Source organism: Rhipicephalus sanguineus, chromosome 1 (assembly GCF_013339695.2).
Source record: "Rhipicephalus sanguineus isolate Rsan-2018 chromosome 1, BIME_Rsan_1.4, whole genome shotgun sequence".
Classification (NCBI taxonomy): Eukaryota; Metazoa; Arthropoda; class Arachnida; order Ixodida; family Ixodidae; genus Rhipicephalus; species Rhipicephalus sanguineus.
The window spans coordinates 275,007,618-275,030,772 of record NC_051176.1 but is presented as its reverse complement, the minus strand read 5'-3'; the positions used below and the strand labels follow the sequence as shown (position 1 = coordinate 275,030,772).

General features: G+C 45.6%; 1 protein-coding gene across 3 annotated transcripts in view; it reads right to left on the bottom strand.

Annotated features, from left to right (window-relative positions):
* LOC119379003 (triple functional domain protein) overlaps nucleotides 1–23,155 on the bottom strand; it is a 271,997-nt gene that overhangs the window by 226,196 nt on the left and 22,646 nt on the right. For all 3 annotated transcript variants that reach the window (XM_037648129.2, XM_049411836.1, XM_049411837.1), the window contains exons 14-19: nucleotides 19,528–19,650; nucleotides 15,732–15,923; nucleotides 14,491–14,660; nucleotides 13,306–13,477; nucleotides 11,360–11,521; nucleotides 1,013–1,195 (exon numbers count right to left, since the gene is read on the bottom strand). In XM_037648129.2, the coding sequence (XP_037504057.1) occupies nucleotides 1,013–1,195; nucleotides 11,360–11,521; nucleotides 13,306–13,477; nucleotides 14,491–14,660; nucleotides 15,732–15,923; nucleotides 19,528–19,650 (1,002 nt within the window). The remainder of the gene's footprint in view (nucleotides 1–1,012; nucleotides 1,196–11,359; nucleotides 11,522–13,305; nucleotides 13,478–14,490; nucleotides 14,661–15,731; nucleotides 15,924–19,527; nucleotides 19,651–23,155) is intronic.

Below are 23,155 nucleotides of genomic sequence, written 5' to 3'. Positions count from 1 at the left end.
AAGTGGGGGACTCAACATTAATTCTGACCACCTTGGTGCATGCACACCTAAAGCTCAATACAGGAATACTAATTGCATTTTGCACCATTAGGGATTTACCCAAGAATATAACATTTAGGAGCATGCAATGTCCAGGAATTGAAGAATTTGCTACCTTTGAAATAAAAATGAATTCATAGAAGAAAAAAAATGTTGACTGCAAATCCAAACCATTTCTGAATGCCACCCTTTTCCTACACCCAAATCGCTTTTCAGAACATTTTATGAACGTACGTACTCAAACACCTTGGATACTCATGGTCATAGGTCGGGAAAAAAAATAGAGCTCACTCACACTCACTCATGGAATATATTTTGCCCTTAAGGCTCACTCGGGCTCAGACTCACTAAAATTTCTCTCAACTGGACTCACTCGCATTCAAACTCACTTAAATATTACTCACCCGGACTTACTCAGACTCACGTCTCAATTTGAGTCTGAGTGAGTCGACTCATGAGTGAGTTTGCCGACCTATGCTCATGGTACTGCACCATAAGTAGCACTTTCAGGCATAACACAGACAGAAAATCAAGCCAAACCACAGTAAACAGTTTGTTCTTCAAGACCATCACAATCACAACAATAAAAATGGTTTTTAAGGTACATCACAATAAGTGGGCAGTGTAAACCTGCACTCACACACAGGCTATCAGGAACAGTGTTGTGAAGCTGCCAAAGGTGTTATCCGAGAATGGTCAGTTCGAACATGTCTGACAACCATAGATGGGCAAAAGGAAGGGAACTCACTCAGACTTACCCACAAGCTATAATTTTTGCTTAGAGTTCACTCAGACTCAGGCTCAGGCTCATCAAAAGTTACTCAGCCAGACTCATTCACACTCAGACCCACGATAGTTTTACTCAGCTGAGCTCACCTGAACTTGGACTCAAGGATCGGGCCAAGCCTGAGTGAATGAGTAGACCTATGAATTTGCCAACCTACGGTGATAACCTAAAATAGGAACTTCTTACCTGATTGGCATCTTTCTCCAACTGACACAGCTGAATGCACTGCTCCAAACGAACCCGTTTCACTTCTGCCAAGTCTTCTATATCCATTTCACGCTCATGCAGGAATTCCAGCAAGGTCTGGATCCTGTTTTGGGCGTCATACTGGCTGTCTGCCATGAGCTGAACGCCTGATGACTCCAACACCTGTAGGACACAAGGGGCCACCAAGTCACAATTAGTCAATGAGCATCAACATGACACTACTTAACCATTCCACATGACATCCTTCCAGTCGAAAATTCTTCAGCGTAACCAATTGGGGTATAAGACTGCAATTCAGTGAGGAAGCTGCAACATTCGTCATCTCGAGATTTCCTTCGCCATGCAGCCGAAATGCATCACCTTTATTTCTCTCAATCCAAGGTGTGCCTTTCACTGCCACGTGCACACCCCGATAACTTTTTGCAATTAAACTGGCTGGCAACAGAGGCTGTCCATTATAATGTAAGTGACAAGTTTGATGCTAGCATACATGTGGGCTCCAGGGGAATCATTCTTCAACCTCAACAGCTTCTGCCAAGTTTGTGACACTGCATGCACTTTGCACAGGGTCAAAAGAAAACTACTGTGTGCCACAACCACTGCAAACAAAACCATGATCACCGTCAACATTATCAAAAATAATGTCACCACAGTAACAAAAGCACGCACACAGCCAATCTGCAACGCGTCAAAGCGAAACTTATGTTAGCCACGACTGCTATGAACAAAACCTTAGTCGCTAACGACATGATCGTGGATTGCAACCATATACAGAGAGAAAACTAACTAATGTGTGCTGCAGCTGCTGTGGATGAAATCGTGGTCGTTGTCAATGCAATCATGCTGTGCTTGCACATGGCCAATGCACTCCCAGTCAAAACAAACCTGCTGTTTGCCAAAGTGCTGCCAACAAAACCTAGTCGTTAAAGGGGTACTTTCAGTTTTCATTTGTCACTTTTTTACGTCAGATGAAAGGCCAAGCCCTCAAGAGCCTGGAAAATGCGCTGGTAAGCGTGAGTGTGCCCTTAAAAATTAATTACGTTTTTAAAAGCTACTTTCGGTTCCTACTGTACCCTGACGTCACAACACGGTATGAGCTTCTCGTCACGTGCTCACGCAAGATACTGTGACGTTTCCATGGCTGCTCCACTTCCCGGCTCCGTTGGTGACGCTAAAGCGGCCATTTTGTATGTTTTCGTACCTGACGTCACAGTAGTATTGATGTCAGTAGGTGCACCGTGTGAAAATTGACTGTAATATCAAAATAAAATATCTGATCAGCATTTACTGAGCTTCGCACTTGGTCAGAGCCGTCTCTGTATACAGCAGATTTGTATGGCAGAGTAAAATCAGCTTCTTAAATTGGTGTCAGTACCCATTTAATAATCATGGATGACTACCACTCAGTTCTGAAGGCATGCAACCAAAGTGGTGTCACCCGTGGCAGTAAACACAAAAAGGCACGAAGCGTTCTGGCATTCCTGTCTTTCACATACAGTCCCAATTGATGATTATGGCAATGCAAACTGAGCTGCTTCGTTTTGGTTAGACACTAGTGCAGTTCTTGTCCTTTTACTTCAACATCTGCAATGCTTCGCACTCTCCGAGAATAGTCCGAATTAGCTGGGGTGCAAATATATTTAAATTAATGAGTTTGGTGCTATTAAATAATGCATAAGCTCGCCGGGAATAGAGGACGAGTTCAACGTATCAGATTTTCCAAATTAACGAGAGCTGAATTTACAAGGTTTTACCGTGTTTTAGTTGGGCCCAGCAAGCTTGCATCTCAGAACAGTGAAGCAAAATTTTGCATTCACTAGCATATATCACCATGGCAGCAAGACAGCCTTGCATTTCTGTGCCACACGACAAAGGCAGCAGTTTCACCGCTTCAAGCCTAGTACACTACATAACTGACTCCAGTTAACATCTCCATTGGCATTCCTAGACATTGTGATCGACAACATGCAGAGTGCAGCTACATGTTTTGGGGCCCCGGGATATTCTTGCAACTGTACGCCATCATGGGTTCATCAATATGGCACTGCGAGGCAAAGTCATTCGGAGTAGATTTTGGTGTTCTGTCAGCTGGTGCTGTTAAACAACTGCTTTTATTTCTGTTATCATAGTAGTGCAAGCTTCCTTGTTTTTTTTTTTCTTTTTTTTCTTTTTTTTTTTCCCCCAGTGTGGAACGTGTCCCAATTCTTCACAATTGGTGTGAAATCACTGCCTACAACACATGGGCAAGTTTCACCCTAGAAAAAAGCTTCCTCCGTGCATGCTGTTGCGAATTCTGATTACATACAGCTTGTACCCCGACATTCAAGAACAAGCAGTTCCCTTTGGTTGTTAACTGCACAAGTAAATGGCAAATAGGAGTGGTATTCTGTTGATGTCTTCAGGAGTGTGACAGCTTATACAGTAGAACCCCGCTGTTACGTTCCTCACTGCTGCGTTTTCCCGGCTGTTACGTCGTTTTCCGCCGGTCCCGGCATAGCTCCCATAGGATACAATGTATATTGGGAACCCCGCTGTTACGTCGTAACTGTCGGACCGTTCCCGTATGATACGTCGCGAAGTGCGCTCGGAGCCGACCGAGTGACTACCAAAGAGAGCCGCCATGGTGCATTTTCACGCAGCTTGGCCTCGTTTGACCGTAATATTAGCCGCATGAGAGGCGCAAGCAACAGAATCTTTCAGTTGATGCAAACAAAAGCATGGCCTTCGAGATTCAAATTGCAAAGATGGCGTCTATGACGTAACTGCTCGCGAAAGCAAGGCCTTCGAGATTGGCATTTATTATTGACAAAAGCATAGCCTTTGAGATTTATATTGCACAAACATGGCGTGTATGACGTAATTGCTTGCGAAAGCAAGGCCTTCGAGATTGCCATTCACTTCTGCCATCGCGTTGGCGTAGACTCATCATCATCGTTATTTGTCGGAGAGCGGGAGGAGTTCGAGCTGGTTGGAGCTCGCACGGTCGTGCGTGCGGTTCGCGGTCGGACTCGCCGCGCCGGTCGTGATTGCGTGTGCTTAGTTCTTTCATGCCTACAGCTGTTGGTGTTAAAAAAATCACATACGTTGATTACATTTCTGTGGATGAGGCCGTCCTAAGCTCCGCGTTTCTATCCATCGACTAGATCGCGGCTGAGCGCGCCAATTTTCGTACTGCTCGTAAGAATTGAAATAAAATTCTGTACAACTAAATATTTTGCCGTTTTTCCTGTTTTTCGGCTCTTACGTTTCCCGTCTCTTACGTTTATTTCCTACGGTCCCTTCAAAAACGTATCAGCGGGGTTCTACTGTATTGCTTTTAGAGCCCTTTCTGGAGCAGAAAAACCATGTTGTGGAGCAGCCAGTAAAAAAAAAGAAAGCAAGAGAACCTTTTCAGTTATGGAATAGCACAGGAACAAAGTACTGTTACCTATTTTATGAGAGTTATGGCAAATAATGCTCCACGCCATAGTTATTCACATGGTAAAGTTGCAAGCTGAAAAGAACAAACGAGGAGAAGAACCGAAGGACTCACAAATTTTTTTATGGATATTGAATAAAATAAACATTGCATGAATATTTAATTTTGACAAGTGTTTTTGCTTTTTCTGCACTTTATCAAACAGTGGGTGCAAAAAAATACAGGCGGGAATATCACCAGACTAACGGTGCCCTCTGTTCGAAATACGAAACCATGAAGGAAGGACAGGAGTGAGTGCACCCCGCAGCCCACAAACCCGTCTCTTGCCCTCCATTGACTAATGTGCATGATTCCCTCAAAACACTAAATTATCAACACACACTTGTTCGGAAGTTTTTCCAACCATTCAGTGGACATTTTTTTCGCATGTGATTCAACAACTGTGATTGTTTTTGCAATGTATGTTTATCATCTTCATTGCAATGTGCAAGTGTGGCAGCCACATGTTGTTGCTACACACTTTGTTCTTTCTGAAGAGGGTACACTGAGCATGGCTAGTGCATCCGGTCCGGGAGTGGGCCATGCGAAACACGTGCAATTTCAGGTGCGATACGCTGTACAACTACGCACACCAATCGCCACACCCAACAGTCCAAGAGGTCCCGATAGCATACGGCTCCAATTCAATGCACATGTAACTAAAGTGCTGGACGTCGCTGTACGGCTTCCATGACGGTCTTACAGCCACAGCCAATGACAGTGCCCAAAACGTGGGCGTCATCACTACATAACCTTGGCAGGGCAGAGCAGGTTACAGAGTGAATCATTTCCTCATCAATCTGGTCACCCTGGCAGGGGAACTCTCTTCTTCCTCTCTTGACAGCAGCACAAAAATCGGCTATAATTTGTTCCAGGCACAAAATAGTTAGTAAACAATGGAATAAAGTAAAATAGAAAATGCGCCTGCTCTGAAACTTGTCGCACACTGACATTTTTATTTTCCCTTTTAATTTCAACTCCAGCGCTATGTGGGCAAGAAATGTTCGTTGAGCTGCTGACCACATTGGCAGATGTCAAGTGGACAAAAGCAGCTTCACCACACTGCACTTTGTATGCTGCTCACTACACTACACTACAGAGAGATAGATACAGTCGAACCCGGGTATATCGAACTCACCAAAAAACGTTTATTAGTTCGATATATGGCATAATTCGATATACGCCCGCTATAGAATTTGATGACACAAAGGCACATACCTATAAGAAAAGTACTCCCTACTCTGGAACAAAATAGTCCTGGATTTTCTTCTGTTTCAACGACTTCGCTGCCTGCGACAGCACGCACGCCTCCACGTTGTCCAACGAGTCGGAGCAGCCTTCCATATTCACGCAATAGCGCCGGACCAACGCAGGTGCACTAATCACTTTGGAGGATGTAGGCAACGGGCCATCGTCAATTTTCTTATTGCTGTCGCTTTGGCTCGTGGTCGGCACGACGTCTGCAACGTAGTCCTCATCTTGTAGCTGGCCCATGATGGCGACATCATCGTCCGCACTGACGAACTCGTCGAATGTCGATCCGTACGTGGCGGCAACGTCAGACTTCTCACCACGCTCGACTCAATTTATGATTTTGAGTTTCGCGGCGAACGGCAAAGTCTGCCTCTTTGCAGAAGCCATGACGACAGCGCGCCAAGAAAGTTCACAGAGCGCTAACAGGCAACACCACAAGCACGGACCACGCTGAATGAGGACTCGAGGAAAAGAGGCAGCAGCAGGCACGCAAGCATAAAGAAAAAATGGCGCTCACTTGTACCGCCTCCGCGCTTCGGAGAAAGCACGACGGCCTCTGATTGGCTGTAAGCGCTGCAAGCAGGCCAGGATCATTTTTTGCAGGGGGGTGTTTGCCTGTGCACAGCTGGGTCTAAACCACTTTTTCTAGGGTGGCGCCGGCAGTTTTCCCCGCCACCGCGAGGGAAAGCCAACTTGCTGGGGCACTTTTGAGGCACATGGAGTTTGATATATCGGTTGTCGTTGCTATTTTCGTTCGATGTAACAGTAAATTTTGCTATATATTCTCAATGTAAATATACCGTGTTTAGAAATTGTTCGATATACGGGATAATTTGATATAAACGGGTTCGATATAGTCAGGCTCGACTGTAACAAACAAAAAAAAACACCACAAATGCAGGAGGAAGAGCAAAGTCATCAGGAGGCAAACAGAGAGAGAGAGAGAGAAAGCAGGACAAGACAAACTGACAGGCATGGAAGTGAAACGAACGATAGGATGAAGTGCAAAGGAGGCACCATAAATATGTTGGGGGAGGCTGCACCAAGCACCAGTATAAAGTGTCTTTTGCTCCGTACATAGTACAGTTTCCAGTTCTGCAAAAGTCATATGAAGCAGAATGCATGTGCACTCGTACCGGGGTATTGTTTCTAAAACAGAGATTTTGAAGCAGAATCACGAGTTGGGCTAGTTGGTGGATGTTCATCGTGGTATCGTCGTCGTCGTCGTCGTCGTCGTAGTAGTAGTAGTAGTAGTAGTAGTAGTAGTAGTAGTAGTAGTAGTAGTAGTAGTAGTAGTAGTAGTAGTAGTAGTAGTAGTAATGGGGGAGAGGAAGAAGAGGGTTGAAAAGCATGTCTCGGATGAAGACACGACTCGTATCGCGTCCATACTGTGCACGGTCAGAAATGGAACTTGCACACTGCTTTTATGCAAGTACAAGATTTGCATATTAATTCTGTAAATATAAGTGTTGACGTAGCAGGCACCTGTTTCTTTTTTATACAGGGTGCCCCCGCTAACTCTAGCCAGAGTTTAAAAATATGCCAATGCACTATATGATGACGCGAAATGCATGATGCTTACTAATTCATGGAGTAAGTCGCACTATTTTTTGTGTCCTGCTTAAGTGCTTAATTAGACATGTTTAATAAACTAACTTTTGAAGCAATGAAGCTGGCCAAAAAATTCCAATGAGAAAGTTGTAGATCGGTTTGCAAAACGTCTCATTATACAGTTTCTAACTTAATATCTATTAAGTATTAGTGTTTTTCTGCTTACTACAGATGCCTGCAAAATAAAAAAAAATACCATGTGACATGCCCGCTAGTGCCTATGCGCACCGTGATTGCAGTGCTCCCTAATGTTCCGCGTAAAAACGATGTGCTTCCCGGTTCATGACAGCGTATGCAGACGCAATGGTTATCGTTTTTGGTACCACTAGCAAAACGTGCGTCATCGCACAGCCACCACCTTCGTCGCTGCCCTGTCGCGGCAGCACACCCAGCCAAACACTATGGTCGTTTGCATGTGGAACGTTAGGGAGCACTGCAATCATGGCACGCAGAGGTGTGCAAGCGGGCCTGTCACGTGGTATTTTTTTTGTATTTCACAGGCAACTGTAGTGAGCAGAAAAACATGAATACTTAATAGATATTAAGTTAAAACTGTCTAATCAGACCTTTTGCAAACCGATCTACAACTTCCTCATTGGAATTTTTTGCCCAGCTTCGTCGCTTCAAAAGTTAGTTAATTAAATGACCTAATTAAGAAATTAAGCAGAACCCCAAAAATAGTATGACTTACTCCATGCAACAGTAAGCAACATACATTCAGTCGCGTCGTCATACAGTGCGTCGGCATATGTTTAACTCTGGCTAGAATTAGCGAGAGCACCCTGTATATGCCATTGGTCAACTCAGATACTTATTCTAATAGTAGCATGAAATCTAAGTTAGCTATGTTTTACTGTATCAAACTGCACCTATACCGTGATCCCCTTTGAGGTCAATATACTACCAAGGTTCAACTGCACCAATAGAAGGTTCTTGTTTGGGCTATATGAGGTGATTTAAGTTCCTACTGAATGCTGTGCACTCTGTGCAGCTACTCAAAAGAGAGCACAGGCGTGCATGTGCACATGCACATTGGGCATCTCTGCTTATACATGCACTGCTGTTTGTGCATCGTGGAATGCAGCTCTCAATGCTCTCTTCAATCCTAACACTGAGCAATCCTAACACTGAGCCACTCTTCCCACTAAGCTAAAGCAAGAAGATAACAACGGCAAAACTCCATGCAAGACAAGCGAACAGTAGCAGTGCACAAAGATGGAATAAATCATGCAACATTATGTATCACATCAAATCAGTGACGTAAGAAATGGGAGGGAAGAAAGGGGGGGTTACCAAAATAAGCAAGGGTGGTCGCAGTCAGCCACAGGCATGCAGAGGGATTTTGAAGCATTGGTGGTTGCCTAAACTATAAAAGAAAATTGCAAGGATGTCAAAAAATGTGCCAGGGGCTATTCAAGGCGTGTCAGAAGATGTCAAAAGTGAGCAAAAATATGACATCAAAAGCAGCATAGCACTAAAACGCTATGAAGCAAGCAGGAGGTACAGAACAAGCAAGAAAAGATTATATTTAGTGAGGTGCATACACAAAGGCCACATTAGCCTCCTTCATTCCAAAATATACAACACTATGTTCATCTTCCATTCAGTCATAAAAGATCAATCGAAACCAACTGCCTTGCATGCATTGGAAAGCCTATTTTAATGTGAATGCATTTTGTACCTCTTTATGCTTCTGCTGCAACAAGGCAAAAGAAAGCGCGCACAGATTTGCATGTTGCCATACCTGCCAAGTTTGAAGAAACGGAATCCGGGAGATCTACTCAACGGGGGGGGGGGGGGGGGTTATAAAGTATGCCGATCGCGGGGGGGGAAGGGGGGGGGGGTACTGCGATAGCAATTATATGGACACTGTCAACGGGATTTTGCGCTCGCCGCTGATCTGTACAGAGTCCAAACCGATAACATCGCTTACGCATCGTCTGTTTCACGTGCGAGTAAAAACGTGCTAGCGCTAGGGACGAACGCGGTTGAAGCAGAGATGAAACGACCCGGCAGTCACCGTCGTGCAAAGGGCACATGCGATAACATCACTCCGCGTGCGAGGCCTGTCGTCGCTTGCTTACCAGTTATTTCGTCGGGCAAGGGACCATAAGGGGCGCCGTTGAGACGGGGATGGTTGCGAGTGCTGGCGAACGCGCTATCTCGACACTGTAGAGTCCGATGTCTGTCGAGTCGACAGACATCGGTAACGGCTACCCTTATAAGTGCTGGGCTCTCCACTTAAAGGGGTCATGAACCACTTTTCCAAGTAATGATCTAATGGCCTCAGTATCGGAGTGTACTGCCTCCCGAATCGATTGCCGCAAAAATTTCTCGAATCCGTCAAGAATCAGCGGAGTTACGGGGGTTTGGCGCACGCTCCCAGCGCTTTCTCTCTTTTCTCGTGCCGGCGAGCGCACTGGAAGCTAGACAGGGAGGGATGGCATGGGGGAAAGAAGTTACGCCAGCGCGCGTCATGAAACGCGATCGCTCTCCCGCTGTGATTCGCTTGCGCGAGTGCGGCTACCGTGTACTGAGGAGTGCGGCGCCGGCAAGTGGCGGCACCCCGCGGCAAGAAGCGCATCTGATCCGAACGCCGCTCTCGATTTACGTCGGCTATCGGCCAATAAGCATGCTATGTCTCTTGCTACGTACAGCGGACAGACGCCCCGCCCACCGACGAGAGTGAGAACCGGCCTCTGTTTGAAAAGAGGGTGCCTGGGGAAACGGCAACTTCGCGCTCCGCTTGTGGCCATTACGCGGCGCGCACGACTGTAATATTTGGCAGAGCAGTTCATAGCCGTGTCAGCTTTCCGCAGGATGTGTTTTTTCAATCAGCGCAAGGGGTGCTTCATGACCCCTTTAAAGCAGTAGTGACACAAAATTTTGAAGGCAAGATAATTTGAAGGTGAGATAAAAGAAAAAGTCACAGTTTCCCCGCAAGGGCGAAGCAATGAATGCGATAGCAACAAATTGTAATGTTACACGAAGTGAGGCTGGCAGCTAACTGTTTTGCATCCAATCTCGCGTAACTACAAAACGCTGGTGTAGGAGAATACGGCCGCTCCAGGGAGAGATGCTTCCCACAAAGTCACTTCGCGTTGAGAGCGCAGCACGTAGAATACGAGCCGCCCGCTGTGATGGCTTTCGAGATAGCGCGCGCGCCAGTGATCGCCACCGCGCCCTTAAGCCCTGAACACACGTACGCATTGCAGCGCGTCAACGCGTGACTTTTTGACGCCGCGCCGCGCCCTCTCCCTATGGAGAGGGAGCCGCGCACCCTCTCTCCCCATAGGGAGAGGGCACGGCGTCGCGTCAAAAAGTCACGGGTTGACGCACTGCAACGTGTATGTGTATTCAGGCCTTTAGATTCAAAGTTCAAATTTGCTCTTCGCGCGACGCGACACTCCCCCCCCCCCCCCCCCCCTCGTGTCTTCGCGTCTCTTAAGGCTCGTTAAAGACGGGCGGGGCATTTCCTGTCTGCTTCGACGGCAGGCCTTCTGAGCGGGGTGATGTTATCGCATGCATCTCCCGAGCGATGGGCCGTCTTGTTTGAACTCTGCTTCGGCCGCGTTCGTCGCCCCCGCTCGCACACGTTTACGCGCGGTAGAACATACAATGCGCAGGGGGATCTTATCAATTTGGACTTCAGACCGGAAGGACATGATGGCGACAGCAAAAACCCGTCGAGACTGTCCATATAATTGCTATCGCAATAAAAAGAAGAAGAATCCTTTCTACTACGTGGCCAGATAACTTTGCTCATGTGGCCAGACAAAGCACTGGACGCGCGGGGCAAAACTGGATTTCCGGGAGATTTTCCTATGACCCGTACAACCGGGAGAAACGTTCAAAATCCGGGAGTCTCTCGGGTAATCCGGGAGACTTGGCAGGTATGTATTGCCCATTATGAAGTATAGAGATTCATTTTTTTCCAAATGGGACCACATAGTCAGTTGCAATGCCAACGCAACAGATTTGAGCAACAAATCAAGGAGCCTTGCCTGTGACAGCTCCTGGCCGCGCTGCAACAGCTGGAAAACCGCCTGCTGCATGTGGGCCACACTGTCTACATGTAGCTGCAGATGCCGTTCTGCTTGGCTCAGCTCCCGGCTCAGCTCCATTTGGTTCAACTCTTTCATCCACAGCTCAAACTGAGAGCTCAGCTGCGCTCAAAGGAAAAAAAAAACACTGGTCAGACAGATACCATACAAGCACGTCAGAAAAGCAATAGGGTAAAGAAGTGGGCTTGCCGGCACAAATTAACACCGAGTGGAGGGACATGAGAACGCACGAGATACTTGCTTCTTACATGCTTCATGCATAGGAAGTGTACGTGAAATTTTCAGGCCTTATGGGAGTCTAAAGAAGGGCCTGAGATCATGTTGCTGGGCCAGTTCGTTCATACTTGCAAAGTTCATACTTTCAAGTTCGTTCATACTTGCAAAGGACAGGACGGCGGAGACAACGCTATACAAGAGCTTGTCTTGTGTCTTCTTCACCCTGCAACCCTGTTTGTCGTGCAGTGACGAAGTAACATTAGAAGAAAGGTTGTAGGTATGGTGTGTAGAGAATAAAAATCACTGTATCCGTTATATTTGATGCACTGCACACACATATAGTTACCAACCGTTCCGCAGTTTGCGAGACTGTCCTGACTTTTCATACAGCGTCCAGAGTCCCACACCGTCCCTGTCGGAACATCTAAATGTCCCGGATTTGTTCCGGACCATCGATTTTGAAATTTTTATAATTTAATGCACGTCCAACAATGCACATCGCATTATGGAAAACGAAGTTCGCACGAATAGCCCGCACGGAGATATGTTGCGGTGGTTAGCGGTGGCTGCGAGGAGCTTTAGTCACTTTAACTGAACTTCCGCGCGAGTGCGACAACTGATTACATTCTCCAGCAAGAGGAAGTGTTGCGAGCAGCACGTAGCCAGCTAAAGTACTGCTTCAATAGGCCGCAACAATAAATAAACATTGGATTTGTCTGGAAGCAACTGATTTCGCTTGATCCCTATGATAGTGTACGTACTCCCCTCCGCCCCCCCCCCCCCCTTCCACCCCTCCCCCCCCCGTCCCGTCCTGTACCAACTCCTTCATATAAGAGTTGGTAACCCTACACACACGTCTGCCACAAAATTTTTAAATTTTAACATTATTGTAAAGAAAAGCAGAAGTGTCGGGCACACCAATGGGCATGAATAGATTTCCAACTGCATATATGCTTCACGCATACATAGTTCACTTATGTGAAATCCAGGGATATCGGGCTTCATCCTTGGTGAGTACCTAAATTACCACTAGTGCCTGACAACAAAATACTAACATAACGAACCAGATCAATAACCACACTTTTGTAGAGAGAGAGACGACAAACCATGCAGTGAATACTCTGCTGTCTAACCCTTTCCCTACCGAAAAAGAAGAAAACTGTACCAAATTTAGCAGAGATGTTTTTTCCCTCAATTTGTAGAGCTTTGTTTACTGAACAAAATGGTCCTATTATTTCAATTCCATGGGGTTCCTTTATTTCACCAATTGCATTAGAAAGATAGCTTGAAGATGGCTTCACCACATGGCAATGCAATGAATGATGGCAATACAATGAAAGTCGAGGCACATACAGCACAACATGAACAAGTGTGGCCATCTAGCGTCAAGAAACACAACTATGACGAGTACAGTCGTCATTGGTTCCTTGTGTGACCAATTTTTGTTGACGACGACTACAGTCGCCATCGATCATTTTGGTACAAGCTCTCATGATGACTATACTCGTCAACAGGAGAGAAGGGGTTAAACAATACAGCACTAATTTTGAAACCACCAAAATGGCTGCATTATGTAGGAGCCACAGAACTTCTACTTGATGTCAAAAATTCATGACCCCTCCCATGTTCACTTCACAAGTGGTTTGTAAAAAGTGTACTAAAAGCTGTACCTCAATTGAATCTCGTTCAAAAAGGCGCAGTTGAAGGCACAGGTCTAACTGAAGTTTTCGGTTGCTCCATAGTGCCTCCAACTCGTGCCGAGTTCGTGTGAGCGCTTCCAGAGTTCCTTCAACTGCCACATACGACCCGGTGGTGTCAGTTTCAGCATTCATACCAAGGCTCCTGCGGAGATATTCAAGAGATGAAAATAAATGTGATGTAGCCACAGACTGCTACAATAACAGAAGTGTTTACATTTGAAGATTGGCTGGGCATGTTTTGAGGACAAAGAGAAAGTGAACTGCACATTTTCCAGTCAGTAAAAGAAATCTCCAGCCAATTATCTAGAGCAGGGCTGCATAACTCAAAACGAATGCGAGCCAAATTAACTTGTGTGGGGCTTACGCGGACCACTCTTTATTGGTGAAAGATGTTGCAGCTCTTGTTTGTGATAAACTATCCTTTTTTTTCTTTTTTTGTCACTGCAATTTAAAATGTCTTTTTTGATGTCACAACAAAAAGAATGGGTCCCTGAACATCGGAGGTGGCTCTCCCTTTGATATCCGTGTTACAAATTCCGTTACAGTTATTGCTTGTATGAGACAGAGAAAAAAAATGCAACTGTTTACATTATGGCAATTTTGGACAATAAACAATAATAAACAAAAGTGTCAATAGATAAGTGTGCTCGTATCATGTAAAGAAAGAAAGAACTGAGAAAGTTTGTTGACGTAGAAAAGGTGGCTGAGTGCACAAGAGAATCGTATCAGTTCACTGGTGCGACCATATTCTATTACACATGACACACAATAATAAAAGGTATGTTTGATTTATTTATATAAACACTGCGCCAATAATGCGGGGTGGTGCCCGTCCTTACTTTTATATTTGGTTGCAGAGTAACCTTTATGTTCCCATTTTTTAAGTATTCCACGCTCACACGTTAAATGATGCGTGCACTTGTGTGTTCTTTGTGCCAATGGTCCATGTGGCGCACCGTGTAACAAAAATTGCTGGTTTTCTAATCATATCCCCTAGCATCTATTGCAGCAACATCACGCCATCTGTGTGCCAGTAAAAATGCGCCCACGTGCATGCGGTCAGCAGGCCATATTTTGCGCAGCCCTTAGCTACAGGATATTCATGCTTCACATGAAATAAAAGGTTACCCACGAATTCTAAAGGCAGTGGCTAACCTTAACTCTTCAAGCAGTGTCTCTCCTTCACTGATGGTACTGACAGCGGCATCAATGGTGGAATCACGTTGCTGAGTAAACTGTTCCAGCAGCTGCTCTGCAGCTTCCACAGAGTCAGCCCCTTTGTTGCCATGAAGTTCTGCCCTCAGCTCTTCAAACCAACTGCTGAGCTGCATTTGAGACAAAATAACACAGTCAGTGAAAAGTAAGCATTCGAGTGTTGACAAGTCAATAGCCAGCCTTAGCACAATGACCTTAATCCATGCATGCTCACAGAGAGGACCATAGTGATGTAGAATTACTGCAGGGAAATAACAATACCAGGCAGGAACTTCATTGAAAGCTGAGAGCTCAGTACTCACTGCTCAGTAGATCAGATAAAAGATGACGTACTTTTAAGTAAATTAAGGGGTGACATGGGTCCTTATAACTATTTTTTAATTCTTTATCGATTGAGATGAAACTTGCCGAGTTTATGTATGTTTGTGCACATATTTCAAATATGCAAGTATTTTTCTAGTGTAGTATATAGTTTTTAAAATATTAAACATATTAGATGCTTTTCGGGAGCAAGCTTTTTCCAAACTGAGAGAGTGCGAAGTAAACAAGCACATCAGCATGACTTGGAATGACAAGTGAATTCAAGAACACAAGAATTGATGTTCCAAATGCATTTGAACAAAAGTTATGATATGTTGAACATTCGCAAGTGAGTCTATGTCAAGCTGAGACTTCAGTCACGGATGTTCAGCATACCATAAATTTGTTCAAATGCTTTAGAGAACATTCATTCTTGTTCTCTTGCCTACAGTTCTCATTTGAGATTATTCTGACATGCTTATTTACCTTGTAACTCTCTCAATCTAGGCAAACTATAGCTCCCAAAATGGTACATGGAATGGATGATATTCTGAAAAATACATATTGTACTAGAAAAGCAATTGCATATTTGAAATCAGCCCACAAATATACATAAATTCAGAGAGTTTCATCTAAATCGATTAAAAAAAAAAAAAAAAGGTTTTGAAGTGCAGCGTACCCCCTTAATAGTGATAATTTTGGTTATGTATTCATCGTTCACTGAATGATGCAATACCACCGCAAGCAGTCAAGAGTTGAGATCCATGATTACAACTTTTAACTTGCACTCGCTCCTACCTTTATGGCTTATCTGTAAGGTGAAGTCCCAGCACAATTACAAAAGCCTCTTATTAATTTTAAGGATTCATGAGACAGCTTACCTCCTTGTCATGAGTAAAAAATATAACAGCCAGCTGCAGAAGCTGCCGCCGCTGCTCAACACGGGTCGCAAAGCTGGTGATTTGGTCTTCCAGATCTTGGGCCACACCGCATATTTCATCTGCATTGCATTCCCCCGTCTGTGCCAACTCCTCCGCAGCTGCCAGCAGCTTCTCCGCATTTGTGTATGTGTTCTGGGTAAATGTGTATCAATCAGCACAACTGTCGTTTGATTCCCTTCCTACCTTCCACGAAAGGCCTACTGCAACGACGTTAGCTTTAGTTTTAGCCACCCCACCTTCACCAAGTTGCACCATTGGCCATTGTCATGTTTTAGACGTTCGTCCTGTCGAATTATTCGAAAGTTCGAATACTAGCTATTTGAAAGTCAATCGAATTATTCGATTAGGTAGTATTCGATTCGAATTCGATACTCGAATATTCGCACACCCCTATTTATATTCACTAAAAGTTTGTTCAAAACAAATATTTTGTTCCACTTTCAAGGCAACAGTGAAACCACGAAGCATGCAGGACACAGGTACTTGGCTCGTAATGCACAAACGGATATCCCCTGGCACATGCAGACATACCACAAGTGCAAATTCTAAAAAAATCACCTGCTATGAAACACTACTGCACAAGTGTGCAGTTCATGTTTTACAGGCAAAAATCGGTTCTTCATAAGGTGCCTCGATGCCTGCACTGCTGTTCAGGGTGGTGCCAATCTTTGATCACCCCCATGTCAGTGACCAAAAAAATGCAAAATTGATGTTTCGGTGCTTATATGGAACATATGTACATAAAAAATGTCACAGTTTCACCACAACGGCGAAGCAATAAATGCGATAGCAACAAATTGGAATGCCACGCGAAGAACGGAAAGTAGCTCGAAACTGCCAGCGCGTCGCTCGAGCCCAAAGGGCGCACGAAAAGAACGCACACAGGACAAGCGCGAACTATCATGCGTTATAGCTCGATATTTGAAGCGCACTGCTGAAACATAAAACAGGACGCACGAAATGAACAAACAGGTGCACACAGGACGAGCACGAACTAAATGTCGCAGTTGTTACTTATTTTTGTTTGAACAGCATGCTCCTTACGCAAACGCGGCCGATGCAGTGAGCGAAGTGACCTTCGTACGCTCTACGACTTCAGCGCGGACATCGCGGGACAAGCACAACATATACAAGCCCCCGCTCCACCCCCCCGCCCGCCTTCCTTTTTTCCTCGAGATAAGCGCACGAAGGCGACCACGCCCTGTAGGGTGAAGGGCATCGGCGTTCGCAGGAGCGGGGCGACGACCTTTAAAGCGCGCCCCGCACACTCTTCGCGCGATCTCGCTGGTGAGTAAGAAAGCACGCTGAAGTAAATGGTGTATATAAATAGCTTGCCGTTAACATGCTGAGAGACGGTACTCTTCGTGGCACAGCCGTTTAACGCCGCGCGTTTCGGAGTGGGAGGTCGGCCGTTCGATTCAGCGCGTCGGAAAGTATTTCTGAATTATTTTTCTTTGTGGCTTTTGTATATATATATATATACATATATATATATATATATATATATACACACACACACACACACATATACATATACGGAGCATGACTACGGCGACGGTGACGGCAAAAACGAGCCGAGACTGTCCATATAATTGCTATCGCAATAAAACTGAGGGAACAAGGCCACTGCCGAAACGTCTTATATACACTCGAATATGTGACAAAGTGACTGCATAGATGGGTGAAGGTTGCCATCCACTTCATTAAGAGTGTTTTCACTACTGACAAGAGTGCATAAAGTTTCAACGATGGCCTATTTTCTTTGGCATTTTGTCAAGATGGTTTCCGTATGCGCACCAAAACGTCAATTTCGCTGTCTCTTGGTCAGAGACAAGTTTTATAATTACTATACAACAAATCAAACACAAAGGAGTGGTATGGGAATGCCAGGAAGTAACTAAGAATTAACTGAGCATAAAAGGTGATGATGTCTGCACTTTCCAAGCTAAGTTCTGAAAGTATTGCAGGGTTTCCTATTTCAGGCAAATGCAGGAGTCACACAGATTTTCTCATTCATTGCACTGCATGCACTCGCAAAAACAGTGGTCCAGGGTTATCAGTAACACTGATAGTTGGGCGAGTTGGTAAGGGCTCATGATTATGAAACGGCGCAACGAAAAGACACGCAACACTGACAATGAGGAAGACACAAAGATAAGCGCCGGATTTAAGGCACAAAATTATTAAAACACAAAACTGGTTCACCCTTCCCATACATGTGCCACGGAACCGCTGCAAATCAGTTCAGCCAATGCAAGTTGCATGCATGTAATGATCACACCCAAATAAACTTTTAGTTAAGCTGAGCATAGTTTTTGCATTTATCTAGTACTGAAACTGCACTTTGATTCTTACTTGAACTCTACGTTTGTCACTAGAAAACAAAATCATTAAGAAATAAATAATAGATTATATATCGTAATAGGTGGTGAGAAAACAGTCAAGCAAATTATATCCCCTTGAGGCGCAACGTCCACATATGTGGACGCGACTTGTTTTTGCCAGTTCTTTGGAATAGTGGCCAAGAAAGAGCAAGATACATTGCGCATAGGATGAATTGAACCTTCTGCATAATCACTGTGTCTTTTCTTAACCTCTGTGGGCTGTGTATGACTACAGCCGACCACTTTGGTGAAAGTACTACGATGTTCGACGGCTCGGTGGACGTGCCACGTTCCAAGACCAAAGTCAAAAGCATTATTTTTCTTTGCTCTAAACAAATACAACAAAAAATTGCATGTAGTACATTTAGAACCCTCGATTTTACTTTTTTTTTAATGCGAAAATGAAACATGACAGACTTCACAAAAAATAAATACTTAGTTACACACTAATTAGCATTAATTACTGAAACTCACACAAAACAACATATCATTTTCTTTCTTGGAATTTTATATCGAATGCCTTAGAAGTATTTTGAGCGAATTTGACACATTTGCCAACAGTCTATCATAATTCACGCCTGAAGGGGACATATTTTCTTTCTCACCTCTTCCATCGTACTGTATCTGGAGGAAAATAAATGTATTGTTTATTTATTATCGTTACAAGCATTACCACCTCTAGTACATGTTTCAAACTACTCATTTTTTACATTAATGCAGCAGCTACAATAAAGGAGCCATCATGGTGTGTGTCTAGATTTAGGCCGAGATTTTGCAACATGCACCATAACTTTACGAAACAAACACATTTTCCCCCAATGGAAACAAAGCAGTCACAGATGCTGACAAGTAAATCATGACCACATGCTCAGCACTGCAGCACTGGCACTAGTGATCTCAATAAATAAATGCCAAACCTCGGTAAGCAAATATGAAAGAATGGCACCAATGTTTTCATTCATAATTCAGTTCAAACCTACAGAATGCAAGATGTCAGTGTTAAGAGCAGTACCACTTGCATCCAAACAGTACTCATAATGCGAGCTCCCTTAGACAAACCTCTCTATTTAAACAGTTTTTCATTATACAATGAGCACACCATGCAATGTACCATCATGTAATGACTTGAAAAAGTGGGCTCCCAGACATGAAATGCATCCTTTCCCACCCCACCACCAGAACCACCACCGACACACTGCGGACACCATATTCATTTCCACACATCAAGCAGTAAGAGTTAACCAATACATACATTATCCTGTTAATGAAAAAAAAAAGGCAGTAGATGTAGTATCACAGTAAGTTTCAAAGTACAGAATTGCCATGGCAACAAAGGTTACGAACTAGCCTACCTGAGCAACATTCTCGAAGTGTTCGTGACTCTTCTGTAGAACTCTGGCACGAGCCAAATTCCGCCCTATTCCTGGATTCTTCCGCAGAAAGACCTCTCCGTGCTTTTCCAACCAATCCAAAACCTAAGACCAAACAGCATTTGTTAGTGGCATGCACACTTATGAGTACACTTATAGCACACTTATAGAGTCAGTGCTGGGTAAATTGCCTGGCTCTCGATATGCACCCAGAGAGAAGAGCCAACACCATGTAAATACGTTTTGTTGAGGAAGTGCAGAAGTGCTTCAGTGACTCTGATGCAAAGAAGTGTGCGGAGCAGACATTGGCTCAGAGGGCACAGCTTCCAGGGGAGACATGAACGACATACATCGAAGCAATCTTGAATCTGTGCAAGATAGTGAATTCCAGAATGTCTGAAGAAGACATGGTTGGACACGTTCTTAAGGGTATAGCCGCAGACGTGTACAATTCATTTAAAAAGCGAGCCTGAACTCCGTGTCCAACGTAATGCAACACTGCCGAACATTTGAATCGCTGAAGATCCGACAAATCTCTCTGAAATTCGGCCGCCTGTCTAACGTCCCAACGATGGCTAGTGTCGACACAGTGTCGCCCAATTACCTTGCTTGTCAGATTGTCAGAGCAGAACCACTTCGAAGTCAGCAAACCTCTCATTGCCCGATGACTTTCAGGATGCCGCCTATGCAAGAGAACCAGAACATGCGCGAACTTCAGCTACTCTTGCTCCATGGCAACTATCAGTTAACGCAGCAGATGCCGATGAATACCGAGGCACATGGCGATCTGGGTTCTCACATCGGACACCATCCAATTACAAACGACGTTTTTGCTTGCCTTGTTTGACTTTCAGTTTCCCGGCCCCAAGTTCGGCCAAATAAAAAGTTTCATCTCGGACGCGCTGACTGCTGCCTTCGTCGACGTCACGACCACGTGACATCTGGTGGAGGTGCTGGGTAGTCGTCGATGTCGCGAGGCCGTTCGCCTGGCTGCGGACGCGGCGCATTCCCGGTGAATCCGCGTAGCCCCATCTGTCGGTACTGGCAGCGGCGGTACGTGTGGCCGGCCTCCCCGCAGTGGTAGCAGAGGGGGCGGTTGTCAGGGGCACGCCAAACGTCGGTCTTTCGGGGGGCGCATCGTTGTTCTGTCGGCGGGCGGTGTAGCGTCAGTGGTGGTGGCGGCGGTGCCTGGCGGCGGAACTGCTGCGGCGGTGCGGCGTCTTGACATGGGCGAGGAGGGGGGGCGTTGCGTCGGGCTGCAGCAGCATAGCTCATGGCTTCCGGCTGAGCCTGCGGTGCTTCGGGAATTCCAAGCGATTGCCGGACTTCCTCACGAACAATGTCTGTGATCGAGTCCACTCGAGGCTGCGATTCCGGAAACATCTTACACAGCTCTTCACGTACGACCGCTCGGATGGTCTCGCGCAGGTCGTCGGTGCTGAGGGCTTAACTTCGGCGTAGTCGGTTATTGGTGAGCGGCGGTTGTACTGTCTTGTCCGCATCTCAAGCGCCTTTTCTATTGTTGTGGCCTCTGTAAGGAATTTGTTGACACTTCTGGGCGGGTTGCGAACAAGGCCCGCAAACAGCTCTTGCGTGATTCCTCGCATTAGGATTCGGAGCTTCTTCTCCTCAGACATGGCAGGGCAGCTGTATACGGCTTTCCAGCATGGTCTCGGCCCTTTCCTTACGCACGACACTTGCGAAGGTTCCAAGGAATGCGGTGCGAAATAGGTCCCAGGTCGTCAAGGTGGCCTCTGTTTTCGAACCAGGTCCTGGCGCTATCTTGAAGGGCGAAGTAAACGTGGCGAAGTTTCTCGTCACAGTCCCAGTTGTTGAAGTGAGCAACTCGGTCGTATTTTTCCAACCAGCTTTCCGGCTCTTCACATGGTGTTTCTCGGAAAGTCGGCGGCTCCCTTGGCTGATTCATAACGACACGTTGAGGTGACAAAGCAGCCGTCATGGTGCCTGTCGTCTTCGTCGTCGTGGTCTTGTTCTTGTCGGGTAGTGGTCCGAACTCTGGTTGTCGTCCTAGCTGCCTGCGGCTAGCTCGACGATCCGGGATGTCTTCCGGGTCTTCTTGTTGCACGAGGTCTTCGACGTCTTCTTCACGCTGTGGACTCGGTTCCCGGCTCTTCGTAGGTGTCCAGAACATCAAGGAAGCAGCAGCTCCACCAGATGTCACGTGGTCGTGACGTCGACAAAGGCAGCAGTCAGCGGGTCAGAGATGAAACTCTTTATTTGGCCGAACTTGTGGCCGGGAAACTGAAAGTCAAACTACAGCCATACAGTGATAGCAGCGAACAGGGCGTCAACCGTCGATCAACTGCTCATGGCTGGGATGCGCCGTCTTTTATACATCACGCATCGAACTTTCCAGTCTTATCACTGGTTGTTGCGCAAGCACTGGAATAATCTAGACTATTCGCGTCCTGCGTGCAATCTTAACAACACGATCTACTACACTCGCGAAGCTTCTCGAACACTGCGGCGCGGTCAGCGTCGAGCGTTGATAACCGCCCTTGCTGGTCAAACCAGAATACATCAAAATAAAAGAAGAAGCGGGTGTGGCAGTATCATAAAGGAGCAATCCCACAGTTGCGACGTAACAGCGGGGTTCCCAATAGACCTTATGCAAAATCTGCTGCCATCTATTGGCCGCATTGTGCATTTCCACCATGTTGAACGCTAAGCATGGTCCACATGCGCATACACGAAACGTACGTATGAACGTGTGGCGGCTGATAAAAACATCAATGCCGACATGTTTTTGTGTGCTGTATCGCTCAAATTGAGGAAATTGGGATGCTGAAAGAAAGGTTCACAGGAGATTAACCTCCATGTTAGATTTATTCGCGGCCGACGAGAAGTAGCAGATTGTTCCGTTGCTCTTTCTACTGCTTACGACTAACGCTGTGTTCACGTTCGCCGTTCTTAAAAGATGCAGTAGGGTACAGCATCGGCGCTCACCAGAGAAAACTTTCGTGTCATGCCGGAACGAGACAGCTTTCGCGCCGTGTGCTTGCAGGCCCAGAGAAACTGGCTCTGTGTACGAGCTTCAAGCATGCATCACGGCTGCTCGTGCATGCCTGCACTGATGTTGACGTCGTTACATTGTTTATTACATTGGGATAACAACTGCATGTTAGACGGGTAGCTCGTGCGCATCATCAATTATCCGCGAACGGACCGATTGTGTTAGAGCGTGTTCTTCATACGAGGGGTATTAGATAAGTAAGGGCCGTTTGCTAATATTTAAATATTTACGCATCAGAATAAAGGTTTATTTGTGCAGCGCCATCTGTTAATTCTTAGTGAAGGTACTGAAGTTATTGTTCAGACTCAGTAGTCTGCTTTTCGGAGAATGCAAACGACAATGTCTGCAAAAATTGTTGCTCCCGCCTGATGTGAAGTGCAGGCTGCAATTCGATTTTTTCAGGCAAAAGCATCATCAGCTTCTCAAACTTGCAGGGAGTTATGCCTAGCGTATGTACCTGAAGTGATGAGTGAAGTAAAGGTCAGAAAATGGTGTTCAGACTTCAAAATGGCCGCACAAATGTGCACGACGAAGAGCGGAGTGGCAGGCCCAGAATCTAGACCAATGAAACTGCTC